At 35.8% G+C, this 26,999-nt stretch overlaps 1 protein-coding gene across 12 annotated transcripts in view; it reads left to right on the top strand.

Moving 5' to 3' along the window:
* Positions 1-26,999, top strand: part of MLLT10 (MLLT10 histone lysine methyltransferase DOT1L cofactor) — a 244,697-nt gene that overhangs the window by 163,978 nt on the left and 53,720 nt on the right. For 9 of the 12 annotated variants that reach the window (XR_014015434.1, XM_081229500.1, XM_081229509.1 and 6 more), the window contains 4 exons: positions 1,320-1,572; positions 4,864-5,433; positions 13,085-13,129; positions 13,976-14,008. Coding sequence is in view for 11 of the 12 variants with exons in the window: in XM_081229500.1 (XP_081085626.1) it covers positions 1,320-1,572; positions 4,864-5,433; positions 13,085-13,129; positions 13,976-14,008 (901 nt within the window). In the remaining variant the exon portion in view is untranslated. The remainder of the gene's footprint in view (positions 1-1,319; positions 1,573-4,863; positions 5,434-13,084; positions 13,130-13,975; positions 14,009-26,999) is intronic. The other 3 variants (XM_081229506.1, XM_081229507.1, XM_081229501.1) reach the window with 3 other exon arrangements.

Below are 26,999 nucleotides of genomic sequence, written 5' to 3'. Positions count from 1 at the left end.
GATTTCAGTTTTGCATATTTTCAGATTTTTCACTTGTGTTGCATTGGAGATTTCAGATAGAAGTATTAGAAAATTATTTATTTATTCAACAGAAATTTAGGGCTAGTTATAGTTCAGGCACCAGTTTAACAATGGCAGCAAAAATCCCTGACCCTTTGGACCATATAGATCTTTTTTTTTTTTTTAAATAAATTTATTTATTTATTTATTTATTTTGGGGTTTGTTGGGTCTTCGTTTCTGTGCCAGGGCTTTCTCTAGCTGTGGCGAGCGGGGGCTACTCTTCATCGCGGTGTGCGGGCCTCTCACTGTCGCGGCCTCTCTTGTTGTGGAGCACAGGCTCCAGACGCACAGGCTCAGTAGTTGTGGCTCACAGGCCTAGTTGCTCCGTGGCATGTGGGATCTTCCCAGACCAGGGCTCAAACCCGTATCCCCTGCATTGTCAGGCAGATTCTCAACCACTGCGCCACCAGGGAAGCCCCCATATAAATCTTTAATTTCAAAGCACGTTGATTAATTTACATCTGGCATCACACTTTCATAGTCATTTAATTTGTCATTATTTGCATGCACCTTATATTAAAATGATTATTAAAAACTGGAAACTGTTTAAATTTGTCTTTATCTTGTTTTGTTTCCCTACGATAACTAATTATAGGGGGTGATTGTGAATCAATTTTATGGTATAATTGTACTTTTAATTTTTTTAGAAATCTTAACTGCAAAATGTAACTGTTTCCTCAAGCTAATACTGGGAAGAAATCTTTTCTGTTTTAAGGTTTTAAATATTTCTCTTTTGAAAAGCAGCCTTCACCTGATTTTAAAAAATTCTTGCTCTGACCTGTGCTAGATCTGTATAATATCATGGATATAGTCCAGTAGTGAAATTGTAGTACCTTACTTCTCTCTAGTTGTTGCCTTTCAGTGATGAACACTAAAGCTGATTTTAATTTCATGTCTAAGAAGTCGATTGTTCTTGTTGAAAATTATGTTGCTTGAGAAACAAGTATCTTCTGTATTGCTTACTGTGTGTCACTTAATAAATACAACTAATATGTAGTTTTACTAATTGCTGCAATTTGATGCTCAGTCATATTATAAATTATCTACATTTTTAAAAGAAATATTTGTAGCAGACTCTAAATTGTTCTTACACGATTTTCTTAGGCAGACTGACATGTTTTTATAAATGAAACTTTCATATGTTTATCTTTCAAGTCCAATAATTATTTATTATTAATGTGCCATCTTTTTTTCCCCCTGTAGCCAAATTGTAATCAGTTCTTTTTCCTTTTACTTCCTTTCTCAATCAAAATGTTAGACTTATACAAGCACTAGCAGCAACTCTATATCTGGATCATTGAAGCGCTTGGAAGATACTGCAGCACGATTTACAAATGCAAATTTCCAGGAAGTCTCTGCGCACACTACTAGTGCAAAAGATGTTTCAGAGGCTAGAGGGTCAGAGGGCAAAGGGAAGAAATCTTCAGCTCACAGCTCAGGTCAAAGGGGAAGAAAGCCTGGTGGAAGAAATCCAGGAACGACTGTATCAGCAGCTAGTCCTTTCCAGCAAGGTATTAATTATGATATTTTAGTTGAAATACTTGTTCTTATGATGATCAATAGTAGTTAAGTTTTATAAAAGAATTTACCTTTTACTTAATAGCTATTGGATAATTAGAGATTATTTTATGATTAGATGCTATAGTAAGATTACTTCAAAGACTAGTATTCCTTCTTCAAATGTTTCTGGGAACTTTGCTTTCTTTTTGTGTTATGACCTGTGCTTCTAAAGTTGAACTGTAATTTTTTTAATGTTTAAATAGATGTGGAATAAAGTTTCAGTCTGAGGAGAAAAACAATGAAAGCTGGAGTTTTCCTTTCTGCTCAACAGACAAGTCATTCTAATTTATAAATTGTTTTTATTTGTCTTTCCCAGTTGAACACTAAAACTGTTAAGGTATACATTTTCAGTAAGTGAATAAGTACTCAGTAATTTTTAGGGGAGCTAAATATTTCTCGGTAAATAATACTTGCTGATTATTAATGCATGTATTATAAAGCTTGAAGATGAAAGTAGAATTTTACTCAGCCTACATATCTTTTGGTAATTATGGCTGCTGTATGTACAGGATGCCCAGCTAGTTTTGAGTTTTAGTTAAACAACAATTTATTTTTTTCAGTGTGTGTCCCATGCATTTATTTGGGACATACTTACACTGAAAAATAATTTGTTGTTTAACTGATATTCAGAATTAACTAGGCATTCTGTGTTTTATATGACAAGTCTGTTTTATGGAGAACAAAATAACTCAGCTAAACCTTAGAATACGTTAGCCCAATATTCTAGGTTTTTATTTTGAAATAAATATGTTGAGAAATGTAAGTGCTAAAACTGTTCGAGACAAATATATTTAGTAAAATAAAGGCCTCCTCTCCCTCACCCCCACCCCAGCCCTTTGTCCCCTAGGAGTAAATGAGGGAAAAAGTTGTCCTTTTCTTTACCCTGTTAAAGCTTTTGCTGACAATAAAAATTATACCCAGCATCTACCAGGACATAATTTGAATATGTAGGGAGAAGCTTAGTCTGCTGACCTCTTCATTAAAAAGTATATTCATATATTTTTAAACTAAGTTATTTTGGGCTTCAAGATTTTCAAGTCCTAGATTTTTTTTCTTTTTTCTTTTTGCCTCATATAACAAAAAATTAGACAAGTAGAAAAGAAATGCTAAATTTGCTGTTTTATGTTTAATAAATTTACTATATATTATTTTTACGATACTTTGGAAAACAAATAGTAAAACTGTAGTTTTGGGGTTTTTTTGTTTGTTTGTTTGTTTGTTTTTGCCACATGGGTTTCGGGATCTTAGTTCCCTGACCAGGGATCAAACGTGGGCCACGGCAGTGAAAGTGCCAAGTCCTAACCACTGGACCACCAGGGAATTCCTGTAAAACTAATTTTTAATGTAACTTTATTCACGTTTTGAATGTGATTAGCAGAATTCAGTCATCTCTTCTGTATAATTAAGACCTTATTTTGTACTTCTAAAATTGCATTTTTGAGTTTTTTAATGTTATCTTTGAAGTACTAATTCATTTAGAAAAGAGAGCTCTCATTTTCTTAAACTTCACAATATCGGAGAGTCTTTCCCTGCTTCTGTTAAGATATAGTAGAGAACGTGTTATGTTTTTATATCTGAAGTAATATCCTGAAAAGTTTTAAAAGTTGAAATTTAAAGGTAGGGCATTTAAGGTAATTGGTTTTTTTTTTTTTTAATTGCAGGTAGTATGTGAATTTTAGAGAATACACATTTAAAATATTGTGTATACTAAGTGTTTTAAAGTATTTGCTATGCTGTCGTGAGCTTTTAACACCAGCTGTAAAAACAAAAATGTGCAGGAAAAAAACAGATGGTGACAGATCAGAATGGATAATAAAGAACTTCTTTATAGCTGCTAATTAAGTGGCAAATTGCAGTTATCCTTAAATGATTGATGTAATGTAAATGGCTTCTTAATATTTTTTTACACAGAAATGGCCTGAAAATGGTCACGTCGGTACAAGTAATTTTGTAAATTAATAAGGCAGATATTGTCTTGAAGGAGTTAAATTTTAGAACTATTAATTTTTTTAATGAGCCATTTTAGAAGAGCTTAAAATTTAAAAACCAAAACCTTGAGACTTTAGGTAAAAATAAATTATTTCTTATGTGTAGGGAAAAATATCTTTGTAAATATTTAGGTAGATTTATGTGTGATTACTTACGAATGTGCTCTGCAGTAAAATTTAACACTTAGCTTGGAATTTCCTTTCCACTGCCAACAGAACATTTTATTTTGAGCTTTTGTTTCTTAAAGACATTAGTTAAAACATGACATAGTTTAGTTTTATGAAACACAATAGATGTTGGTCAAAACTGAGTCTAAACACTTGTTACTTCATTTGGCAAGCGTGGTGAGAGTGTTTGATGAAGTGGGATGGTGGATCGAATTTGTTTCATCCCAGCCATTAGTTTTAACCTGGTAAATAAGAACCTTGAGGTTTTTATATCTCATAATGACACGGTGGGCTCACTAATATTCTTTAAAGAGTGGGGAAAAAATAAGCAGTTGTGAGAGACTCATGAGAGGTGCCCCTCCTATGATTTTACTTTCATAAAAGCAATAGCAGAATATAAGTGGTTGGTTTCTTTTCTTTATGCATCTCCATGGGAGGTGGACTGGGAGAATGTGAGTTATATAGATTAGGTTCCATATGATCATTATTATATCAAATCCATGTTTTGGTGGGGTAGATATAACTGAATGATAACATTCACCAACATTATCTTGAAGTTAAAACTCAGAACTTATGACCTGAGCAACATCTTTTGGATCTTATTGTATGTTGGGAACATTTATAATCATACCTTCAATAATTGCAAGAAAGGAAGTTCCCAAAGCCATTCAGAGTTCAATCATAGTCATTTCAGAGTCTCCTTGAGACTTTGCTTTTCTTTGGTCCTTCCTCAAGCATACACAAGGCATTTGGGGGAGAGTAGAGGAATGCTGCCATGGTAAAAGGTAGGTTAAATAAAGCACATCTTATATCTTGGTAATTGTACAAGTAATAGCTTATAATTCAAGAGTTAATATTCAATTTAATAACTATAAAATAAGTATTTTTAAAACATAATTTTATAGATAAACTTGATTTCAGTAATAATCCTTAAAAAAATCTAGCTTTGTTACATCCTGATGTCCTAAGTTTTATAGTTTTTTTCATCCTCTCTTTTTGATGATTGTGTCATTTCTACTGCTCATGGGAACTTTTGCATCCAATTTTTTCTTTTCCTACCCCATTTTTTTTTTTCCCCCACTACAGGCAGTTTTTCAGGAACTCCAGGCAGTGTAAAATCATCTTCGGGAAGTTCAGTACAGTCTCCCCAGGATTTCTTGAGCTTTACAGACTCAGATCTGCGTAATGACAGTTACACTCACTCCCAACAGTCATCATCAACCAAAGATGTACATAAAGGAGAGTCTGGAAGCCAGGAAGGGGGGGTAAATAGTTTTAGTTCCATAATTGGTCTCCCTTCAACCTCAGCTGTTATTCCGCAGCCTAAAAGCTTTGAAAATTCACCTGGAGATTTGGGTAATTCCAGCCTTCCTACAGCAGGATATAAGCGGGCTCAAACTTCTGGCATAGAAGAAGAAACTGTAAAGGAAAAGAAAAGAAAAGGAAATAAGCAAAGTAAGCATGGGCCTGGTAGACCCAAAGGAAACAAAAGTCAAGAGAATGTCTCTCATCTCTCAGTTTCTTCTGCTTCACCAACGTCATCTGTAGCGTCAGCTGCAGGAAGTGTAACCAGCTCTAGTCTCCAGAAATCCCCCACGCCGCTCAGGAATGGGAGTGTGCAGAGTCTTAGTGTGGGCTCCTCTCCACTTGGTTCAGGTAGGCTTGGCCCCTTGTTTTCTCCCTCCCTCCCTCCCTCCCTCCCTCTCTCTCTGCCTCCCTCCCTCTCACCCACCCACCCACCGCCACTGCCACTGTCACCACCACCAAGCAAATTTATTTTATCTTATTTTTTAAAATTAATTAATTTATTTATTTTTGGCTGCATTGGGTCTTTGTTGCTGCGCACAGGCTTTCTCTAGTTGTAGCGAGCAGGAGCTACTCTTCGTTGCAGTGTGCAGGCTTCTCTTTGTGGTGGCTTCTCTTGTTGCGGAGCACGGGCTCTAGGCGCGTGGGCTTCAGTAGTTGTGGCGCACGGGCTTAATTGCTCCATGGCATGTGGGATGTTCCTGGACCAGGGCTCGAACCTGTGTTCCCTGCATTGGCAGGTGGATTCCTAACCACTGTGCCACCAGGGAAGTCCCCCCAAATTCATTTTAAACTAGCATTATGGTAATACTGTGAGTTGCTAAGTGACATTTAATTATCTTAATGAAAAGTGTTACGATCTTAGGAGGACAGTTTGGTCTTTGGAAAAGACATTTGGCACTAATCCAGTTTTACTTAATATAGGCTAAATAGTTGTTGGTTATTCATTTCTTTTTTTTAAGGAATGTTTATTTACTTTAAAAAATTAAGGCTGCGCAGGGTCTTCATTGCGGCTCGTGGGCTTCTCTAATTGTGGCACTTGGGCTCTAGAGTGCACGGACTTAGTAGTTGCAGCACACGGGCTTAGTTGTGGTATGTGGGATTTTAGTTCCTCGACCAGGGATTGAACTCCAGCCCCCTGCATTGGGAGCACGGAGTCTTACCCACTGGACCAGGAGGGAAGCCCCGGTCATTCATTTCTTACAAAACACCTAGAATTAATTTCCCATTTTTGTTTTTGCTTCACTTGCATAGTATTTTAAAAATCAACTCAGAATTCACATTTAAGATGTGAGAGTTTTTGCACTGTTTTTTTTTTTTTTTTTTTTTTTTTGTGGTACGCGGGCCTCTCACTGCTGTGGCCTCTCCCGTTGCGGAGCACAGGCTCCGGATGCGCAGGCCCAGCGGCCATGGCCCACGGGCCCAGCCGCTCCGCGGCACGTGGGATCTTCCCGGACCGGGGCACGAACCCATGTCTCCTGCATCGGCAGGCAGGCTCTCAACCACTGCGCCACCAGGGAAGCCCTTGCACTGTTTTTGATTGGTATTTGTTTGGGGGCTTCCTTTCCCTACACGTCAGTTAGTCTTCATTTTCTCAACAATTCCTCACACAAATTCTACTTGAATTAACTCCATCTGGGGTATTTTTTAATCAGTGATAAATGATTTAAATTTATGGACTTTAAAAATCACATTTTATTTCAGGAGATATTTGAAATAACTTATATCATTTTTGTTTTCAACTGTGTTTACCAGTTTTTTACCATTACCTTTACTGTAGTATGAATGAATTTATATATGTTCTTAGTCACCACATTGGGATGCTTTTTTAACCTATACTTTGTAATGTGAATATTATTTTCAATTTTTAAAAATTTTAAGATTCGTGTTTTTAGAAACTTAACAGTGTGTATATTAGATAAATGTCAACATTTATCTTTTAAATTGCATCTTCAATTTGAGAGATAATTTAAAATAAGTGTTGATTGTAAATCTTAGCCATGTTTTGATTTTAGATTTCTGAATGTAGAAATGATGAAATTTTGGCTAAAAAAAACCCATTATGTGTTTTATCAGTTCTGTTAGTTGATGGAGAGGATAGGTAGAAAATGGCATGGAAAAATAATAAATAGAATTTAAATGAAGGTTGTTCACGTATATTATATAAATATAGAATTTTGGATTGTTTTTATAGTTGTGCAGACATTAATTTCAGTAAGTAAACATAAGAAAAACCATTATAAGGGAGAAAAGAGCACGTGTAAAGGTCAGATATGAAAAGTAGTAACTATTAACTACCATTTGTTTTGTGCCAGCATCTGTTAAGTGCTTTATACTTATTAACTTGTTTAATCTTCAGAGCAGTTTTATGAAGTAAGGGCTATTAATACCCCTGTTTTACAGCTGATAAAACTGAGGCTTAGACAGACAAAATAAGTTGCCCAAGATCACACAGCCAGAGATTTCTTTCTCTTTTTATTTCTCATAACTAGCTTCTTTGCCTGTGGTGGACCTGTTTGACAAATTTTTTGGAGAAATGAGTAGAAACTATGGAAGGGTTGTTTCATTAGTTGCATTAAAGATGGTTGAGAGCAAGATTCCCCAGTCTTAGCACTATTGACATTCTGATTGGGATAATTCTCTGTTGTGCATTGCTGTCCTGTGCCTTGTAGGATGTTTATCAGGATTCCAAAACCTTACCCACTAAATGCCAATAGCACCCAAGACTCCCCTGCCCATAGTGACAGTCAAAAAATGTTCAGGTTGGGGAGGGGGGGATTGCCCTTGGTTGAGAACCACTGTTTTAGAGGGGAAAAGTAATAAATTGCAGTGAGAAATAAGTTCATTGAAAAGATTTTAATATGTTGCACACTTAAATATACGTTTTATTTATATAGTATGTTTCCTTTGAGATCAGAAGAGCTTAGCAGTTAGCCATAGCCCCTAGTCACAAGAAATAAATTTAGACAGATTTCCTCAGAAAAAATTTTAGTTCATATTTATTTTTAGCAAGAGACACAGGAATCAGGTGAGTAACATATTGAGAAAATTAGGCCTAAATTTGCTCTAATGAAAGAGATCCTCACCAATATACTGTCCATAGGGGCATAGTCTGAAAATTACTGAATTTCAGACATTGCATTTGGATGCCGTTTGAAACACACATCCTCAATTTAATGGACTTAAACTATTGATTTATATTTTTAAAAGATTTTCCTAGCTGTTATTGATTTAGGGAAATTTTAGGTGTGGGAAATCATGTTTTTTACACACTGATTACTTTGTGAGGGCAATGTTTGTCGTACATTTGTGGCAGAAAAATATGAATTTGTATCCCTTTTACCTCACCAGTAGGTAGACAGAAATTTAGGGAGAAATTCCCATAAATATTATTTCACCAAAATAAATGACTTAAATTTAGACTTGTCAGGATTTTTTTTCCTTAAACTTGAGTTTTAAAATCACTCTGAAGAGTGCATATATCTTGTTAAAGCCATAATTAGGGAATAAGATTAGTTGTTGAAAACTATTTGAGGTAATATATTATTTAATCTTACACATTTTAATAAAAGTTTTATGACTAGATCAGAGCACTCTCTCACTGATAAGCTTAGTACTAAAAAGTCTATTCTTATCTAGAAGAAGCTGGCTAAATGCCATGAGTATTTAGGAATTACGCCTTCTTACCATAAGTTAAGAATTGCTAACTGCTGTTGAAACTTAGCATGTGCTGCACACTCTCTTAAGCACTTGACAGGCATCAAGTATTATCGCTCATTATATAGAAGAGGAAACAGACAGAATTCTCACAGGTCTAAGTGGTGGAACTATGCATTTTCCTTGATTCCAGAGACACTTAATTATAAAATTCAAGGGATGTTTGCTGATGAGGGTGTAAAACCTTGCTAGTATAGTGTCAGTCATGCTTTAAGCAATGGGATCAACAAAAGAGTTTGAGCCAATAATTTAACTTGCAACAATAGTACCTCCTACTAGTATCAAAATGTTAATTTTTCCTTTGGACTAATTTTAGATTGAGAAAGCACTTAGTAATTGTAAAAGCAGAAAACTCGCTCCTGTATAAATAACTCAGAAGGAGAAGATCTGTACCGTGTTATCAAGAATTGTTTTTCATGATGCCCTTTTAAAGATTCATGTGCAAGTAACAATGCAGGTGACCTTGTAAACACCTGTTAGTTATAAGGTTAGACTGTAACAAGCACTATAATCCTAGCTCCAGGAGGTTAGGGGCTGTGTTTGTCATGTTCATTACTGTCTCCTCACTGCCAGCACAGTGCTTTGACCATAATAAATGCTAAACGTTAAAAAACAAAAAAAAGAATGAATACTATTAGTAATCACTGAGAATGTTATCGTGTGTTTAGTAGCATCCTGTGTGATTTTGTACTTGTCTTTCAAGTGTTCTTGCCAGATTGCAAGTGAAATTATTTATTGTAAAGCTTTTCACGTATCAATAGTATTACAGGCCAGTTTTAGGATATATAATTAGTTGGTAAAGACCATGGACAAGATGAAATTTGAATTGTACTTTGGAGTAGGCAGAAAAAGAAGGCCAACATTATTATCAGAAAAGATAGTAAAGGTATATTTTCATAGAAACAAGAAGCTTGTGTTTGTGGGATAGTTAGAAGTAATGTTGATTAAATAGAGCAGGATGAGTTTATGGAGAGTTGAATGCCAGGCTGAAGAAATCAGACTTTGAGGCTAGTGGTCTTTCTCCTAGAATTAGCATTCTGGACTTAATTCTGGCAACTTACTGTTAAAAGAATTTTAGAGTAATCAAACTTCTCTCATGACATGTTCAAATTATAGTAGAGCATATGTAGCAAGATATTTATTCTAGGAGGCCTAGATCCAGTCAGAATAGAAACCCAGAAAACACCTCTAAACTTGTCTGATCAAGGGTTAGTATTGTAAGATTTTTTTAAAATCACAGTACATCCTGATAAATGACCTACTCTTTTATACTGACTTGTACAAAATGTTTTAAGTGGCTACTAAAGGTTGTAAGTTTTGGCTTACAGATTATATTAAACTTTTGATTGAATTCTTTCCTACATATGTTCTTTTGAGCTCTTAGCAGGCACCTGATCTTTTGAAACATTGAAAATTAAGATGTTGAAAACATTGAATATTTTGGAAGAGTTGACGTGCTGTATTTGTCCTTTTCTGTTTTCCTTTATTTATTTATTTGTTTGTTTTTGGCTGTGTTGGGTCTTCGTTGCTGTGCGCGGGCTTTCTCTAGTTGCTACAAGCGGGGGCTACTCTTCGTTTTGGTGTGTGGGCTCTAGGTGCACGAGCTTCTGTAATTGTGGCTCTCTTGTCTCTAGAGCGTAGGCTCAGTAGTCGTGGCGCATGGGCTTAGTTGCTCCGCGGCATGTGGGATCTTCCCGGACCAGGGCTCAAACCCGTGTCCCCTGCATTGGCAGGAGGATTCTTAACCACTGCACCACCAGGGAAGTCCCCGTTTTCCTTTTTATCTCAACCACATTAGGAGAGTTTATGATTTAGTAAAGTGAAAGTTAGCATTTTTTCTTCACAAAAATCAACATCTTATTTTCTCTGAGAAAAGTTTGGTGTTCATTATGATGGTGGTTTAACATTAATTTCTTTTCTTTGGGCATGCTCTGTCCTTTCAAAGTATACAGTTCCCTGGTTTTTGTTTTTGTTTTTTAAACTCAGTCTCTACTTCTTTAATAGAATGCTGCTATACCTTTCTCAGGTAAGGTATCTGAAATCTATTTCAGTGATGGAATTCTTTAGTGGTGATACATGCTATAAAAGGAGATTCTGGAAAGGTGGTCCTTTGGTTGTGAGACTAGGTACTTAATCTTAAATTGTTCCTGATTTCACAAAGACAAGTTATTACTATGAGTAGATCGCCTCAATAGAAGTTTCTTCTGGCTTCTCCTGAAATATGAAGGTTATGAAAGTTTAACTTGAGCCTGTGTAACTATGAAAGGGAACTTGTTAAATGTATCCCTGTTTATGTCATATCTACTTATGTTGGTAAAGTGAAACTGAGAAGTCTTTTTTTGATAAAATATTTTAATTAGAAATAGACTGATTCTGTAAACAGGTAAGGGAATCATATAGATAAAATATTAATCAAATAAACTCATGAGAGTAGAGTTACTAACACAGTACTGTAGATGAAGGAGTAATTACAGTTAGTGAACATAATTCACATCTAAATGACTCAGGTTCATGATTTTATATACATTGATTATATTGGATTATAAATGAAAATCATAAAGGATATTGGATGCTGCTAAGACCAGGATATACCTTGGAATTTGCTTTCTTAGAAAATCCCCTGATTTTATTTTGGCTTCTGATGATCTGAAAACTTGCTGGCCCTATGTCATGGCTGTCTTTCTATAAAAGTACTAGATCAAAGGCCAGAATAGCCATATTCCAGTTTTTTGTCCCCACTGAGAAAATCCTTCTGCATGAGTGTCCTTTGATTATTTTTTAGCACCATTCCAAACAACTACCATTTCTCTATAATGTAACATGTCTGTCTCTTTAATAGCCTTTTAAAATCTCACTTGTATTGCATTTGTTAATGAAGCATTAAGGTGGCAAATTCTCCCACCATGGCTCATTTTCGAGGGTCATCTAGAAAGGACTTACACTAAACTGGCCTAAGTGTTTGATTTTTTAACAGTATCCAATGTCAAGTTCTTTTAACATTACAGTGATTGCAAGTGAGTGCTGGCTTCCTCTACCTTGCTTTGTCTTTCTTCTTAATTTCAAGTTATTCAGAGTGGGCCCATGATTAGACTTGAGTTCTGAGGTAGATGTGTGAGTGATGGTTGCCTGGAAGGCTCTGCTATGCACACGGTTCCTAGAGGTCATGTTTTTGGTTAAGTAATAGCCAGAGAATTCCTGCGGCTTCCTGCGGCGGCTTGCGGTATCTTAGTTCCCCAACCAGGGATCGAACCCTTTCCTCCTGCAGTGGAAGTGCAGAGTCTTAACCCCTGGACCGCCAGGGAGTTCCCAGGCCAGGACTTCTGAGTCACAGCCTTAGCACTGGTTTTTTTGTTTGTTTGTTGTTTGCAGTACGTGGGCCTCTCACTACTGTGGCCTCTCCCGTCGTGGAGCACAGGCTCTGGACGCGCAGGCCCAGCGGCCATGGCTCACGGGCCCAGCCGCTCCGCGGCATGTGGGATCCTCCCGGACCAGGGCACGAACCCGTGTCCCCTGCATCAGCAGGCGGACTCCCAACCACTGCGCCACCAGGGAAGCCCTAGCACTGGTTTTATCGATTACTTTTCCTTTGGAGTGTCATATGGAAATTTATTTCCCATTTCTGAGCAGATTTTGCTTTTAGCAGTGTTTTATTGCTCCATGTCACCCTCTGCTCGTTCTCCTCATTTGGGTGGAGTAAAAGAATAAGAATAATGGCTTTTCATTCATTATCATCATCAAAAATGAAAGGTAGAAGAAAGTAAGCAGAGTGTAGCTTAATGAGTTTTATATTGTTATGTAAGTCATAATGGATTTCTGCTCAGATATAAACTAAATAATTTTCATACTTAAATTGTAATTTCTAATTGAACATAGCATTCAAATGTGTTTGATACACTGTTCTCATCTAATGAATTATATAAAGCACATTAGTTTATCTCATTGCCTAGCTGTACTTCCTCATAGAAGTGAATCCATTTATTCTTAAATGCTTGTTATACAGATTCATTTGTAAGCCCTTCTGTCTTTTCCTCATTCGTTGCACACATATACATGCAAACACATTTCTACACTGTCCTGTTAAGATTTGTGAGAATGCCATCATGTTTGGTCCTCCTACCCCTTATGTCCCAATTACTGGCTCACAATTTCTGTTCTTGCATTTCTGTTTGCCCTGCTCAGCTAGACTTTTAGGTGAATGTTTTCCTGTTTTTCTCGCCTGTTTCTTTTCTGCCCTTAACTCACTGGCAACTTCTTTGCTGATTTCCTTTCTCCTCCTTCCCAACAGAAATTTCCATGCAGTATCGGCATGATGGAGCTTGTCCAACAACTAGTAAGTTGTCTAACTGGGTTGGTAACCCAGACTTTTTGACTCCTACTCTAGTGCTTTTTCTAGTATATTATGCCACTTCTGAACCTTTAAATTTTAATTTTCTAAAATGCAGTTGCTTCTTAATTGAATAGATTTCTTTCTCCTACAAAGGTAGCTTAACTTGCTGCTTTGTCCTGTGTTCAGGATCCATATTATAGTCAAATTGTGACCAAATTTTGTTGATTCCTGGCCTTTTAATATGGTGCTTCCATTGTAGAATTGTGACTTCTGTTCCCCAATGTAGTAATACTTTCAATTTTTTGGTTTTCACTAATCTTAATGTTAATATTTGTATATTGGCATTAGATATCTTTTTTGCTTAGGCCTCTGCATATCTTGAGCCTATTATACTAAAGTCTAGGAATTGAGAATGTTTGATCAGGTTAGATGATAAAATGAGGTTTTTTGTTATAATAAATACTATTGTGTGACCAAAGGTGGATTTACCTATATAGAATTGCATCTTATAGATACTGACTTTCAGCCAGAAAGACATTACATAGTTAGACTACTAAATGTCTTTTTAAAAGTAGCTTTATTTATTACTAAGGAGATTGGCCATCATTATGACAGTATATCTGAGATATTTTTTAAATTTAGTAGGTAATATATTGGCAAGTGAAATGCGATATCTAGAAATTTATACCATGTGAAGACTGAGCCAAGCTTGTAGTTTTAATGATTTAAGCAATGATCCAAGGTAGACTTACTGAGATTTTATTATACTGATGCAGCCTATGCCTATGTATTTCTTTTGTGTGTTTGAGAATGATCTTAACCTGAAGTCCTTTTTTCCTTACTTAAAAGCTTTCTCAGAGTTGCTGAATGCAATACACAATGGTAAGTTTTATTAGAATCTTCTCTGGTGGTTCATTTATTACAAAGGTTGCCTTTTGTAGAGAATCCCAATTGAAAGCTTGCATGTTCTATTGATGAAGTGAAACCTAGCTCTGAATCAATTGTTCAGCACCTTAGTGAAAACTTCTTGTGGATTGCCTACAGGAGGATAATAGGTCAACTTAGTTCATCAGTTTGGCTTTTACTGTCTCTTTGTAAGGCAAAATGATGATAGTGTTGTTCTACCTTTATGAAAGTCATTTTTCTATTTTTGCAGATAGTTTTTTCTAGTTCTTATGAGCTCTGGCTTGCCAGTGCAGTTGGTGATTGGTACCTACATCAGGAATTTGCTGCTTCTTCCACAACTGGGAATGTGCATTTTATTTTTAGGATTAAAATAATAATAATAGTTTTATTATTCTATCTCTCTATTCCATTTAGTGAATAAACATAAGATAGCCTTTTAGATTATGTCTAATTTGAGGCCAGGTTTTTACAGGGACTTGCATCTTTTGAAGGATTGGGTTCTGAAATCAGAATATAAGGCAAATGCTACCATTTTTTTTAACTTTTAAGATATAATTATAATGGAGTTTATTTTTGCAAAAGTGGTAGAGAGTTTCTTCAGTTCCAAGAACCTTCCTTAATTCTTTGCTGTTCAAAGAAAATTCTTGAATATAGTATCATCTTTGTTGATTATCTTTTTTAGTCATTAGCTGACATACCTCTTATTTGTTCAAGACTGTTTAAATGATTCCAAGCAGTTTTCCCAACACATTTTCATTAAATTTCTGAAATCTTGCGTATTTTGCTAATGTAGTTTAATTTGCAGTCGTTTTGCATTGCATTTGGATTAAATTGTCAGGTGTTTGCAAATCTGTAGCCAGCAAGAGACTAATGGCATGATGAACAGGCATAGACACTGTGTTGATTTGAGGGCTAGTGTGGTTGGGATGGGAAACCCATAATGAGCATTTTATTAATGGGTACATTTTTAAAATAACTCTTGCTTCCCTGTGTAACCTGGAACTGCAGACTCTTAGAATAAATACTCCAGATAAAAAGGAACTCTTGAATATTAGGTATCTAGAGGAAAAGGGATTAGAAGCATTCTTAAGAATAAACCAAATATGTTACCATTCTTTGATAGGAAAGTATAAAACGTCATCTTCAGTTTGCACAGGTAAATTTAGACTTGCTCTTTAATTTTGGAATATTAGAATTTAGAGGCATGCTGAAAGTTTGAAAAGAGTATATTTGGGGTAAAAAGGAAGTAGATACTGTTGGGAGCCACCTAAATCCTTTGTCATTATTAACTGACATAGTACTGGGTTGTATTAATTTAACAGGCCAAGTGTCATGTTTCTTTGCCTGGGTGAATGAAGTTAATGTCATGGGATTAATATAATGAACACAGGTTTTCTTTAAAATCTTGGGTTATTTTGTAACTGGAAATTTGACCCCCATCACCCATTCCATCCCATCCATTGATGGACATTTAGGTTGTTTCCGTGTCTTGGCTATTGTAAATAGTGCTGTAGCGAACATGGGGGTGCATATATCTTTTTGAATTAGTACTTTTGTCTTCTTCAAATAAATACCCAGAAGTGGATCCATGTGGTAGGACTTTTTTGTTTTTTAAAGGAACCTCCAAACAGTTTCCCAATAGTGGCTGCACCAATTTACAGTCTCACCAACAAGGGTTCCCTTTTTTCCACATTCTCACCGATACTTATTGCTTGTATTTTTGATAATAGCCATTCTAACAGATGTGAGGTGATATCTTGTGACTCTGATTTGCATTTCCCTGATGATTAGCGATGTTAAGCATCTTTTCATATGTCTGTTGGCCATCTGTGTGTCTTCTTTGAAAAAATGTCTCTTCAGATCCTCTGCTCAGTTTTTAATCGGATTTTTTTCCCTCTTGAATTATAGGAGTTCTTTATATATTTTGGATATCAACCCCTTATCAGATACAATTGACCCTTCAACAGTTGAAACAACTAGGGGTTGGGGTGTGCTGAGCCCTGAGCAGTTGAAAATCAAGTACTGCTATCTCTGCCTTAGAAACAAAGGAAATGACAAATGACTCACCCAAAGCAGGAAGCAGAAACAGTTTAGATAGAATCAAAACTTAAGCCCTGGGCTTCCCTGGTGGCGCAGTGGTTGAGAGTCCGCCTGCCGATGCAGGGGACGCGGGTTCGTGCCCCGGTCTGGGAGGATCCCACATGCCGCGGAGCGGCTGGGCCCGTGAGCCATGGCCGCTGAGCCTGCGCGTCCGGAGCCTGTGCTCCGCAACGGTAGAGGCCACAGCAGTGAGAGGCCCGCATACCGCCAAAAAAAAAAAAAAAAAAAAAAAACTTAAGCCCTGGTTCATTTGATTCCACATATGATGATTTCGAAGCAAACACAAACTTCCTCCCACACTTAAAGATTTGTAAAATGAAAATACAGGTACTATGTTTATTGAAAAAAAAAACATTAAGTGTACTTGCGCAGTTCAAATCCATATTCAAGGGTCAGCTGTGTATGATTTGCAGATACTTTCTCTCTTTTAGTAGGTTACCTTTTCATTTTGTTGATGGTTTCCTTGGCTTTGTGTTAGCTTTTTACCACTTGTTTATTTTTGATGTATTACCACTTGTTTATTTTTGTTTTTGGTATCAAGTCCAAAAAATCATCACCAAGAGCAATGTCAAGGAGCTTACTGCCTATGTTTTCTTATAGGAGTTTTATGGTTTCAGGTCTTACATTCAAGTCTTTAATCCATTTTGAGTTGATCTTTGTGTATAGTATAAGTCAGTGGTCCAGTGTCATCCTTTTGCATGTGGCTGTCCAGCTTTCCCAGCACAATTTATTGCAGCAGCTGTCCTGTCCCCATTGTATAGTCTTGTCTCTTTTGCCACAAATTGACCGTATATGCTTGGATGTATTTCTGGGCTCCCTGTTCTGTTCCACTGATCTATGTGTCTGCTTTTATGCCAGTAGCATACTGTTTTGACTACTGTAGCTTTGTAATATAGTTGAGGTCAGGGAGCATGATGCCTCCAGGTTTGTTGTTCTTTCTCACGATTGCTTTGTCTATTTGGGGCCTTTTGTGGTTCCATACAAATTTTAGGATTGTTTTCTCTATTTCTCGGAAAAGTGCCGTTGGAATCTTCATATGGTTTACACTGAATCTCTGGCTTCCTTTGGGTAGTGTGGACATTTTAACAATATCAATTCTTCCAGCCCGTGACTATGGAATATCTTTCCATTGTTTGTGCCTTCAATTTCTTTCATTAATGTCATTTAGAGAGATGACATTTAGTAGACATCTTTCACCTCCTTGGTTAAATTAATTCCTATGTACTATTCTTTATGATGCAGTTGTTAGTGGGATTGTTTTATTAATTTCTCTTTCTGATAGTTTGTTATTAGTGTATAGAAATGCAACTGATTTTGTATATTGATTTTATATTCTGCCACTTTACTGAATTTGTTTATTTGTTTAACATTTTCTTTTGTGGAGTCTGTAGGGTTTTCTACATATAGTATTATGTCATCTGCAAATAGTGATGGTTTTACTTCTTCCCTTCCAATTCGATGTCTTTTATTTTGTTTTCTCGCCTAATTGCTCTGGACTTATATTTTCAATTACGAAGACAAGTGTAGAATTGGCACCTAGTGAAGTAATATTTAGCCTGTGGAGGATTGAAGGAGAGTTGCTTGGACTTAGTTGGAAAAATCCATATGTTTGTGTTTTCTCTTTTTTCAAATATCTTCCATTTTTTTTGTTTTAATTGTGGTAAAATACACATAATATAAATTTGCCATTTTAACCATTTTTAAGTGTACAGTTAAGTAGTGTTAAATATATTCACATTGTTGTACACCCAATCTCCAGAATTTTTTAATCTTACAAAAACTGAAACTATAGTCATTAAACAACAGCTCCCCATTTCCCCCTCCCCCCAGCCCCTGACAACCAGTGTTTTACTTTGTTTATATGAATTCGACTACTCTAGATACCTCATGTGAGTTGGAATCATGTAGTATTTGTCTTTTTGTGACTGACTTACTTCACTTAGCATAATGTCCTCAAGGTGCATCCATGTTACAGCATGTGTCAGAATTTCCTTCCTTTTTAAGGCTGAATAATATTAATACTGCATTGTATCATATACCACATCTTAGCATTTACCTGTTAAGGGACACTTGGGTTGCATTCACCTTTTGGCTATTGTAAATAAGCTGCTTTGAACATGGATGTTCAGATATCTTTTCGAATCTCCATTTTACCCAGAAGTGCAATTGCTGGGTCATATAGTAGTTATATTTAAAAATTTTTTAAATTGAGGTATAGTTGATTTACAGTATTATATTAGTTTCAGGTGTACAACATAGTGATTCAAAATCTTTATAGATTATACTCCATTTAAAGTGATTATACATTATTGGCTATTATACATCCCTGTGCTGTACAGTAGAACTTTGTAGCTTATTTATTTTATAGTTATATTTTTAATTTTCAAAATCTGTTTCCATGGTGACTGCACCATTTTATATTCCCACCAACAGTGTACAAGGATTTCAATTTTTCAATATCCTTGCCAACACTTAATGTTTTTTTGCTTTTTTTTTTTATGATAGTAACCATCCTAATGGGTGTGAGGTGTCAAATGTTAGCTTAAAATTTTTTTTCTTCTTCATTATATTGAGCATCAAGCAATAAAAACCTTGAGACTTGTCTCTGGGGGAGGAAAGAAAAAGAAGAATTTACATTCCATTTTATTCTTCTGTATTTGGTTTTTATGGTTGCTTAAACAAATTATCACAAACTTAAAGCAATACAAATTTATTACAGTTCTGTAGAAGTCTGACATGGACCTCACTGGGTTAAAATTAAGGTGTTGGCAGGCTTTGAACCTTTTCAAAATCTCTAGAGGAAGATCTCTTTCCTTATATTTTCCAGCTTTGGGAGGCTGCCTGCTCTCCTTGCCTTGTGGCCCCCCATCCTCCATCTTCAGAGCCATCAGTTATGGGGAAGTCCCTCTAATGCTTCAGTCTGTCTGGTTCTCAGATACACTTTATGAGAACTCTTATGATTAGATTGGGCCCACCCAGACAATTCAGGATAAGCTCTGCATCTCTGGGTCCTTAACTTAGATAAATTTGTGTAGTCCCTTTTGCTGTTTAAGGTAATGTATTCACGGGTGCTGGACATTAAGGCATGGACACCTTGGGGACAGGTGGGGGGGCATTATTTTGCATACCATGTCTGCTCACAATTATTCTAACTGCCATACTTTAAGAAGATGTTACTAAAATAATTTCCAGGGTTAGGGTTTATTGGTACATGTATTTATTGAATAGTTTTGGTTTTAGCACCTTTTTTGTTAGCTTTTTTCCCATAAATTACTAGTGACCAGTTCTGGTTGCCAATTTCAGGAGACAGGTTTTTATCTTACTTGATTTCATTTCAGAGAAATTGGCCATTCTCTTTTGAAGCTTTCTGTATTCCATTATAGCATTCTCCTCTTTTTTATAAATTATAAAATACTTCAAATTTATAGAAAAGTACAGAGATTATGAATTTATTACAGATATAACACCTGTTAATATTTTGCCATATTTTCATACATCCTTTTTCAGCTTTTATTCTGAAACATTTGATACACTGAAAGCAATATGTATAAGTTATGTGGCCACACTAATAAAATGAGCACTCAGGAATCTACCACCAATTTAAGAAATAGAATGTTACCAGCACTGTTGAATATAGTGCATGCTTTTCACCATTGCGTTCCCCAAGGTTAATGACTATCCTGAATTTTGTTTATCATTCCTTTGCTTTAATTAATTGTTTTGCATGTACGTATAAAATTACACCCCTTATTTCTTTTTCATACTTCTCTCATCCTTTTTCAGAGTAAATGGTTCTTGTTCTACTTCTCCAGTATCTTATCTTTTCCCCCCAAAGTTTTTAATGAAGTAAAATTTATGTAATATAAAAGTTACAATTTTAACCATTTAAAAGTATATAATTCAAAGGTTTTTGGTATACAGTTGGCCCTTGAATAACTCAGGGGTTAGGGGCCCTGACGCTCCTCACATGTAAAAAAAATTGCATAAAATTTATAGTTGGCCCTTTGTATACAGCTTTCATCCCTATTGTCAGTTTCGCATCCATGGATTCAACCAACCGAGGATCATGTAGTAATGCAGTACTTACTGTTGAAAAAAATTCACATGTAAGTGGACCCATGCAGTTCAAATCCATATTGGTAAAGGGTCAACTGTATTCATAATGTGGTGCAACTGTAACCACTGTCTAATGCCAGAACATTTTTATTTTATTTTATTTTATTTTATTCATTTATTTAATTTTTGGCCGCATTGGGTCATCGCTGCTGCACGGGGGTTTTCTCTAGTTGCTGAGAGCGGAGCTACTCTTTGTTGCAGTGTGTGGGCTTCTCGTTGCTGTGGCTTCTCTTGTTGTGGAACACGGGCTCTAGGCGCACAGGCTTCAGTAGTTGTGGAACACGGGCTTCAGTAGTTGTGGCTCACGGGCTCTAGAGCGCAGGCTCAGTAGTTGTGGCACACAGGCTTAGTTGCTCCGCGGCTTGTGGGATCTTCCCAGACCAGGGCTCGAACCCGTGTCCCCTGCATTGGCAGGCGGATTCTTAACCACTGCACCACCAGGGAAGCCTAATGCCAGAACATTTTTATCAATCTGGAAATAAATCACATACATCCCAATATATTCCTCCCCCCCCATACCCTGGCAATCAGTAATATACTTTCTGTCTCTATGGATTTGCCTTTTGTTGACACTACATGTAGAGGGAGTTCGTATCTGGTTCCTTTTACTTGGCATAATGTTTTCCATATTTAAGCATAAGTTTTGTCTATGTTGTAGCACATATCAGCACTTCATTCTTTTTTTTCTATGGCTTGATGATACACATTATATGGATATACACCACATTTGGTTTATCCAGTCATCAGTTGATGGACATTTGGGTTGTTTCCACTTCTTGACTGGTATGAAACTACTGTGAACTTTCACACAAGTTTTTGTGTGAACATATTTTTTTTATTTGTCTTGTGTATATACTTAGGTTAGAATTGCTGGGTCATTATGGTAACTCCTGTTTAACTTTTTGAGGAACTGCCAAACTGTTTCCCACAGCAGCTGTACTACTTTACATTTCCATTAGTAGTATATGGGGTTCTAACTTCAGCACATCCTCACCAAGACTTGTTATTTTCTTTTTCTTTTTTTTCCCTAGCCATCCAAGTAGTGTGAAATGGTATCTCATTGTGGTTTCAATTTGCATGTACCTTATGACTAATGAATTAGCATCTTTTCATGTTCTTTTTGGCCATTTGTATATTTTCTTTTGTGAAAAATCTATTTATATCTTGTATCAATTTTTGTAGTTTGGATGTTTCTAAGAATTTGCCCATTTCATCTAGAATTTTAAAATTTGTTGGCATACAGTTATTCATAGTATTCTCTTCATAATCCTTTAAAACTTTTTTTGGTAATGGGGGTAGTAATATCCCCTTTTATTCCTGATTATAGTATATTTGAGTCCTTTTTCCTTTGTCAGTTTAGCTGAAGTTTAGCAATTTTGTTCTTTTCTTTTAATTGGAGTATACTTGCTTTATATGCCATTTTGTTCTTTTAAACCAACTTGTGATTTCATTCTTTTTTTAAAAATAGTTTTCCTTTTCTTTATTGTATTTCTGCTATTTATTTTTTTTCTTCCTTCTGCTTGCTTTGAGTTTCATTTGCTCTTCTTTTTCTGATTCCTTAAGATAGGAGGTTAGATTATTTATTTCAGATCTTTTTTTTGAAAGTAGGTCTTTACAGCAATGTCTTCCTGAGAGTATTGACAGTATCTTTTACGATTTCTTTGTATACCTCTTGTTTTATTCCCAGGATCCTCTCCTCTACTTATTCACTTCTCATTCTCTGCCTATTCTGTTGGAAGATATCTTATTCATACCTACAGATGGAGCAGTCATCTATATTCGTTAGATTGCCAAATCTCTGCCTCTAGTGTAGAATTTTATCTTGATTTTCAGACTCATTCCCAACAACATAATAAACCTCAGTTCTTCTTACATTCGCACTCTAAGCCTGCTTCTTCTCTGGTGTTCCTTATCTCTATATGATAGATTAAAAGAATTAAAAGTTCTAAACCAGAGTTATGCTAGGGACTTAAAGAAATGAGAGGGAAGAGTTTAGTTTGTCACCATTTGTTTTTTTAAAGGTTTTTCCTGTTATTCATCACTTTAACTTGTCTTTTCCTTTATGTTTCCACTGCTCCTGCTTTGGCAGTTCTACGTAATTTGTCATATGAACTCTTTCAGCAACCTCTTAACCTTCATTCTGTTATCCAGCTCATTCTCTAGGTGTTACCGGAATCTATTAGGGTCTATGTAAAGATGCAGATCAGGGACTTCCCTGGTGGTCCAGTGGGTAAGACTCCAGGCTCCCAATGCATGGGGTCCAGTTTCCATCCCTGGTCAGGGAACTAGATCCCACATTCATGCCGCAACTAAGAGGTCCACATGCCACAACTAAAGATCCCACATGCCGCAACTAAGACCTGGTGCAGCCAAAATAAATGAATGAATAAATAAATATTAAAATTTTTTTTTAATAAATAAAGATGCAGGTCAGACCATGTCACTGTCTTACTTAAATCCTTTAAGGATTTTCTGGTATTAATGGGATACATTCATATTGTTTAGCAAGGCATAAGGAGTTTTTCTGGCACTGACCTGCCGTTCCAGTCTCATTTCTTCTCTCCCACTTCTTGCTGCATCAGTATAATCTACTCATAGTTTCCTGATAGACTGTTGTCTGCAAAATCTATGATATAGACTTTGGTTGTGTCTGCTGCTGGTATGGCCTTCCTCCTTTCCTTACTAATGAAAGTAGAATTTAAAACTAAGCACAGATTTATCTCCTACAGAGTTTTTTCCAAAGTCTTTTGATAGAAACAAAAACAAAAAAACCACTTCTGGGTTCTTGTACATAATGATCTAATATTTTCTTCATTCTATTTCTGCTGCTCCTCCAGACAGTTGTTTTTGTTTCTGTGATCTATATCTTAGTCATACTTGTCTCACATTTGTGAAACTTAAAAAAAAAAAGACAAACCCATAAACTCTTCCGTTAGAAAGTGGAAATTCTGAAAAGTTGAAGACTGGATTACTTTCATTATTTACTCTCTAGTATCTGATACATGTCAAAATGTTTTATTATATAGAACTTTATAAAATTAAAATTTACTATTTCACTGAGACTTGTTTTGAAAACTATAAGAACCAAGGAAATAGTGTATGTTTAATAGTCATAGATGTTGAATTTTAAGCATATATCTTGACTTGGTGTTTCTCATAGAGGATCTTAGGGCTTAATGGTGGTGGTTTTTTTGAATATGTGTAAAATATTCCATAAACTTTTTTATGCATATACATTTTTCCCTTTATTGTGTGTATTTTAATTTTTTTATTGGAGTATAGTTGCTTTACAATGTTGTGTTAGTTGTATAGCAACATGAATCAGGTGTACGTTGAAATTGGTGTTTCTCAATAAGGAGATAAGAATATAATCAATACAAAGAAAAATACTTTCAGGAAAACACTTCACCAATATGTTTGTAAAACATAAGCCCAGTGGGATGAATTTTATGTGATCAGAGAAATTTAGGAAACTTAAGAGTTGAAGAAATCAAATTATTGTACTAACAGAGGAAAAAGAAAACTGAACAGATAGGAGCAAGATATAATGTAAAAATCTTTTAGTAAATTTTTGAAACTTTTAAGGCAATTTGGAAAGGCAAAATAGTCATTTGACTGTTTTAGAAAACAATGTATGGGGATGGTAAACTTTGAATAGATGTCCATGAAGTGAAGTGCCTTGTATTAATAACGTTTTGTTTTCTGGTGGTACCTTGGAACTAGCCAGCTTGAGTAAGAGAATTTAGATGTCACAATAGTACTAAACTCTAAGTTTAACTTCTGTTTCATTTGGTAGGTGTATTTAGAATGCTTATAATAATGATGAAACGAGGACTGTGTGTATATAGGGATTGCAGTTTAGTTTCATAGCCCAGTTAAAAACTAGCACATGGTCAGCCTGGTTTTCATCATCCTATTTCAGGTATGATTTTGCTCTAGTGCTTTCTAGGTGGTTTAATAATTTATTTATTTGTTCATAGTTTTTCTTCCTCACTAGAGTATAAAGCTGTTTAGCATAGGAATTGAGTTTTTTCTTTATTTCATTGGTATTTAGTTCATCATCTAATAGACTCTCCATTAATGTTAAATGAATAAATTGTCATCAGTTACTACACAGCCCTTGAATAGGTTCTATCTATTCTTTGTAATGTGTTCATTTTCTTCAGGAATTAAACTTTGCATTAGGCAGTCTTGTTTCTGTCAGAGTAGGAACTTGGTTCTTTGCTGCAGTAATGTAGTTGCTTCATTTGTTTGTCTTGGCAGTTCTCACTTTTAATATAACTTTGAAATAGAAGATAAAAGTAGCTAGAGAGCTTGGATCTGTTTTCGCCACAGTAACATTGCTAATTGATTTCTGTGCCCGTTTCCTACGCTGTTGAATCCCCTTTAATTATGGCGCCCAGAATTTGTCACAGCCATGCTCATCAAACACATCTCACTTGATGGAGGCGGCAAAGCAATGCCAACCAGTTATTCATAGATATCTCCTATAGGATTGAGAGTAATAGGGATGCTAATTGATTTTGGGGGTGAACATTCTCCCTCAAATATGGGATCCTATCCAGGTTTTTTCGGAATAGTTTGTAGGAAACTAGATTTTTATTCTTCATATGTGTCCCCTTTTCATTTCAGGGAAGCATTGAGGTGTAGGGATGTAAGAACAAAGATGAGTAGTTCTCAGAACAGTTCCATAGTACATCTGTGAATCATTTGAGAGTCACTGTGGGGGGGCTTCCCCGGCGGGCCAGTGGTTAGGACTCCAAGCTTCCAGTGCTGGGGACGCGGGTTCCATCCCTGGTTGGGGAACTAAGACCTCACATGCCGCACGGCGCTGCCAAAAAAGAAAAAAGATTCACTGTGTGTAATGAGGCATTACTGATGGGAGAAGCTGTCTCTGTGAACAGTGTGGAGATTGAGAACAGAGGATCTAGATTATTCTAGATCTAATTTCTTTTTAATCACAATAGACTTGTTTTTCCTTCTTACCCAATTAGTTGGTGTGTTATTTTTATACAATAAATTGTTAACATCCCAGGATACAGCAAATGCTGCTGTTTGTTTCAATGTTTGTTCCTGTGTAGGAAGGAATTTGACTGAGTACTATATAGCCTTGCTAAGTAGTATAAGACATATACTATAGATAAGACAGTAAGACTTTTTCCATTTCAAAGCATGCAAGCTACTTTGTCTCTTGGATCTCTTTAAGTTCCTGAAAGGTAGCCTTCAGAGACTTTTAAGTGATAAACAGAGAAGGATATTAACATTTGGATGGTGAATCAGCCACTGGGGAGATAAAGTCATTTTCAGTATGCATGTTAACTACTTATAAAGTGAAATGAATTTATAAGCATCTCATTGAAACTGCAAGAGAAGAAGAACCTGAAAAGTTCTTACTGAGTGAAGGAATTAGTGTAAATGGAAATGAATTTATAAGAATTATTATTATTATTTTTTAAAGAACATTGCATTTATTAATTTGAAAAGTCGACCCAAATACTCACTGTCCATTTCTAAATGCCATGGCTATTACATCTCCACTAAGATATATAACTTTGTTTGAAAAAATCACCTTTCAAATGTCAAAAATGGCTAGTCAAATACTTTTTTTCAAGGTATTTAGATTCCTTGGCTGTTAAAATGAAAAGCTATTAGCACATATTATTTGTGTTTAGTATATTATAGGTGTGTCCTTGATCATTTATATCTCCTCAGTACTCCGGCAGCTCCCCATAAACTCGTTTCTGATTGTGTCTGTCCATTTATCCTCTCATCCGAAACAAACCCAAATAAAATCTCAGCAGGCCAAATCCCTCTCCATACATGCAGCAGACATCCCCAACCCTTCTTCTACCCTGCTGGAAATGGTAATAAGTTGCTCTTTTTTTTTTTTTTTTTAACATCTTTAATGGAGTATAATTGCTTTACAATGGTGTGTTAGTTTCTGCTTTATAACAAAGTGAATCAGTTATACATATACATATGTTCCCATATCTCTTCCCTCTTGCGTCTCCCTCCCTCCCACCCTCCCTATCCCACCCCTCTAGGTGGTCACAAAGCACTGAGCTTTAAATTAATTAAATGGTACTGCCATTGATAATATCTTTATTTAGGGTGCTACCTTTTTATTTTAGTGAAGAATAAATTTATAATGATTGAAAATTCCCCTTCCCCCCTTTTTGACTTTAACCCTACTGATTTTTCCTCCTCATAATGTCTTAAGTTCCTCAACTTGTCTATCATGGTAGGTTTTAGGAACTGGTTATTAAAAATTCAAAATTAAAGTGTGTCCTTTCTTTAGACAGAGATGACAATTCTACACTAACAAAGCAGGAACTTAAATTCATAGGTATGTAGCAAACTCAAGCATGGTTCTAAAGGTAATAGTGTTAAATTAATCCTAATGTACCTTGGAAGCCTTCACATATAAAGCAGTATTAGAGATCTGTAGTCACAGAAATGATAGCTGAAAGGAATTCTCCATAATTTTGGATGGTTGGTGGGATGAAGAATTTTATCATGTTCTTATTGTTGTACTTGTTTGGATTTTTTATATTAAGACATGGTATGGTGGGTTTTAGGATTCCTTAAACTATTTACCTGTCAAGGTCTAGACGCCTTAAGTCTGATTTTTTAAGAACACTTTCTACATCTGCGACCCTTCTCTCTCACTGAGAGAAAGAAGAATCTGAACCATATTCTATGGTTTATAATAATTCTCTAATTCTGTAATGTGTCTCTAATACTTCTGGAA

This window comes from Mesoplodon bidens (genome assembly GCF_964165515.1).
Source record: "Mesoplodon bidens genome assembly, chromosome: 3".
Lineage (NCBI taxonomy): Eukaryota > Metazoa > Chordata > Mammalia > Artiodactyla > Ziphiidae > Mesoplodon > Mesoplodon bidens.
The sequence above is the reverse complement of the archived record's forward strand: the minus strand, read 5'-3'. Positions and strand labels throughout refer to the sequence as shown.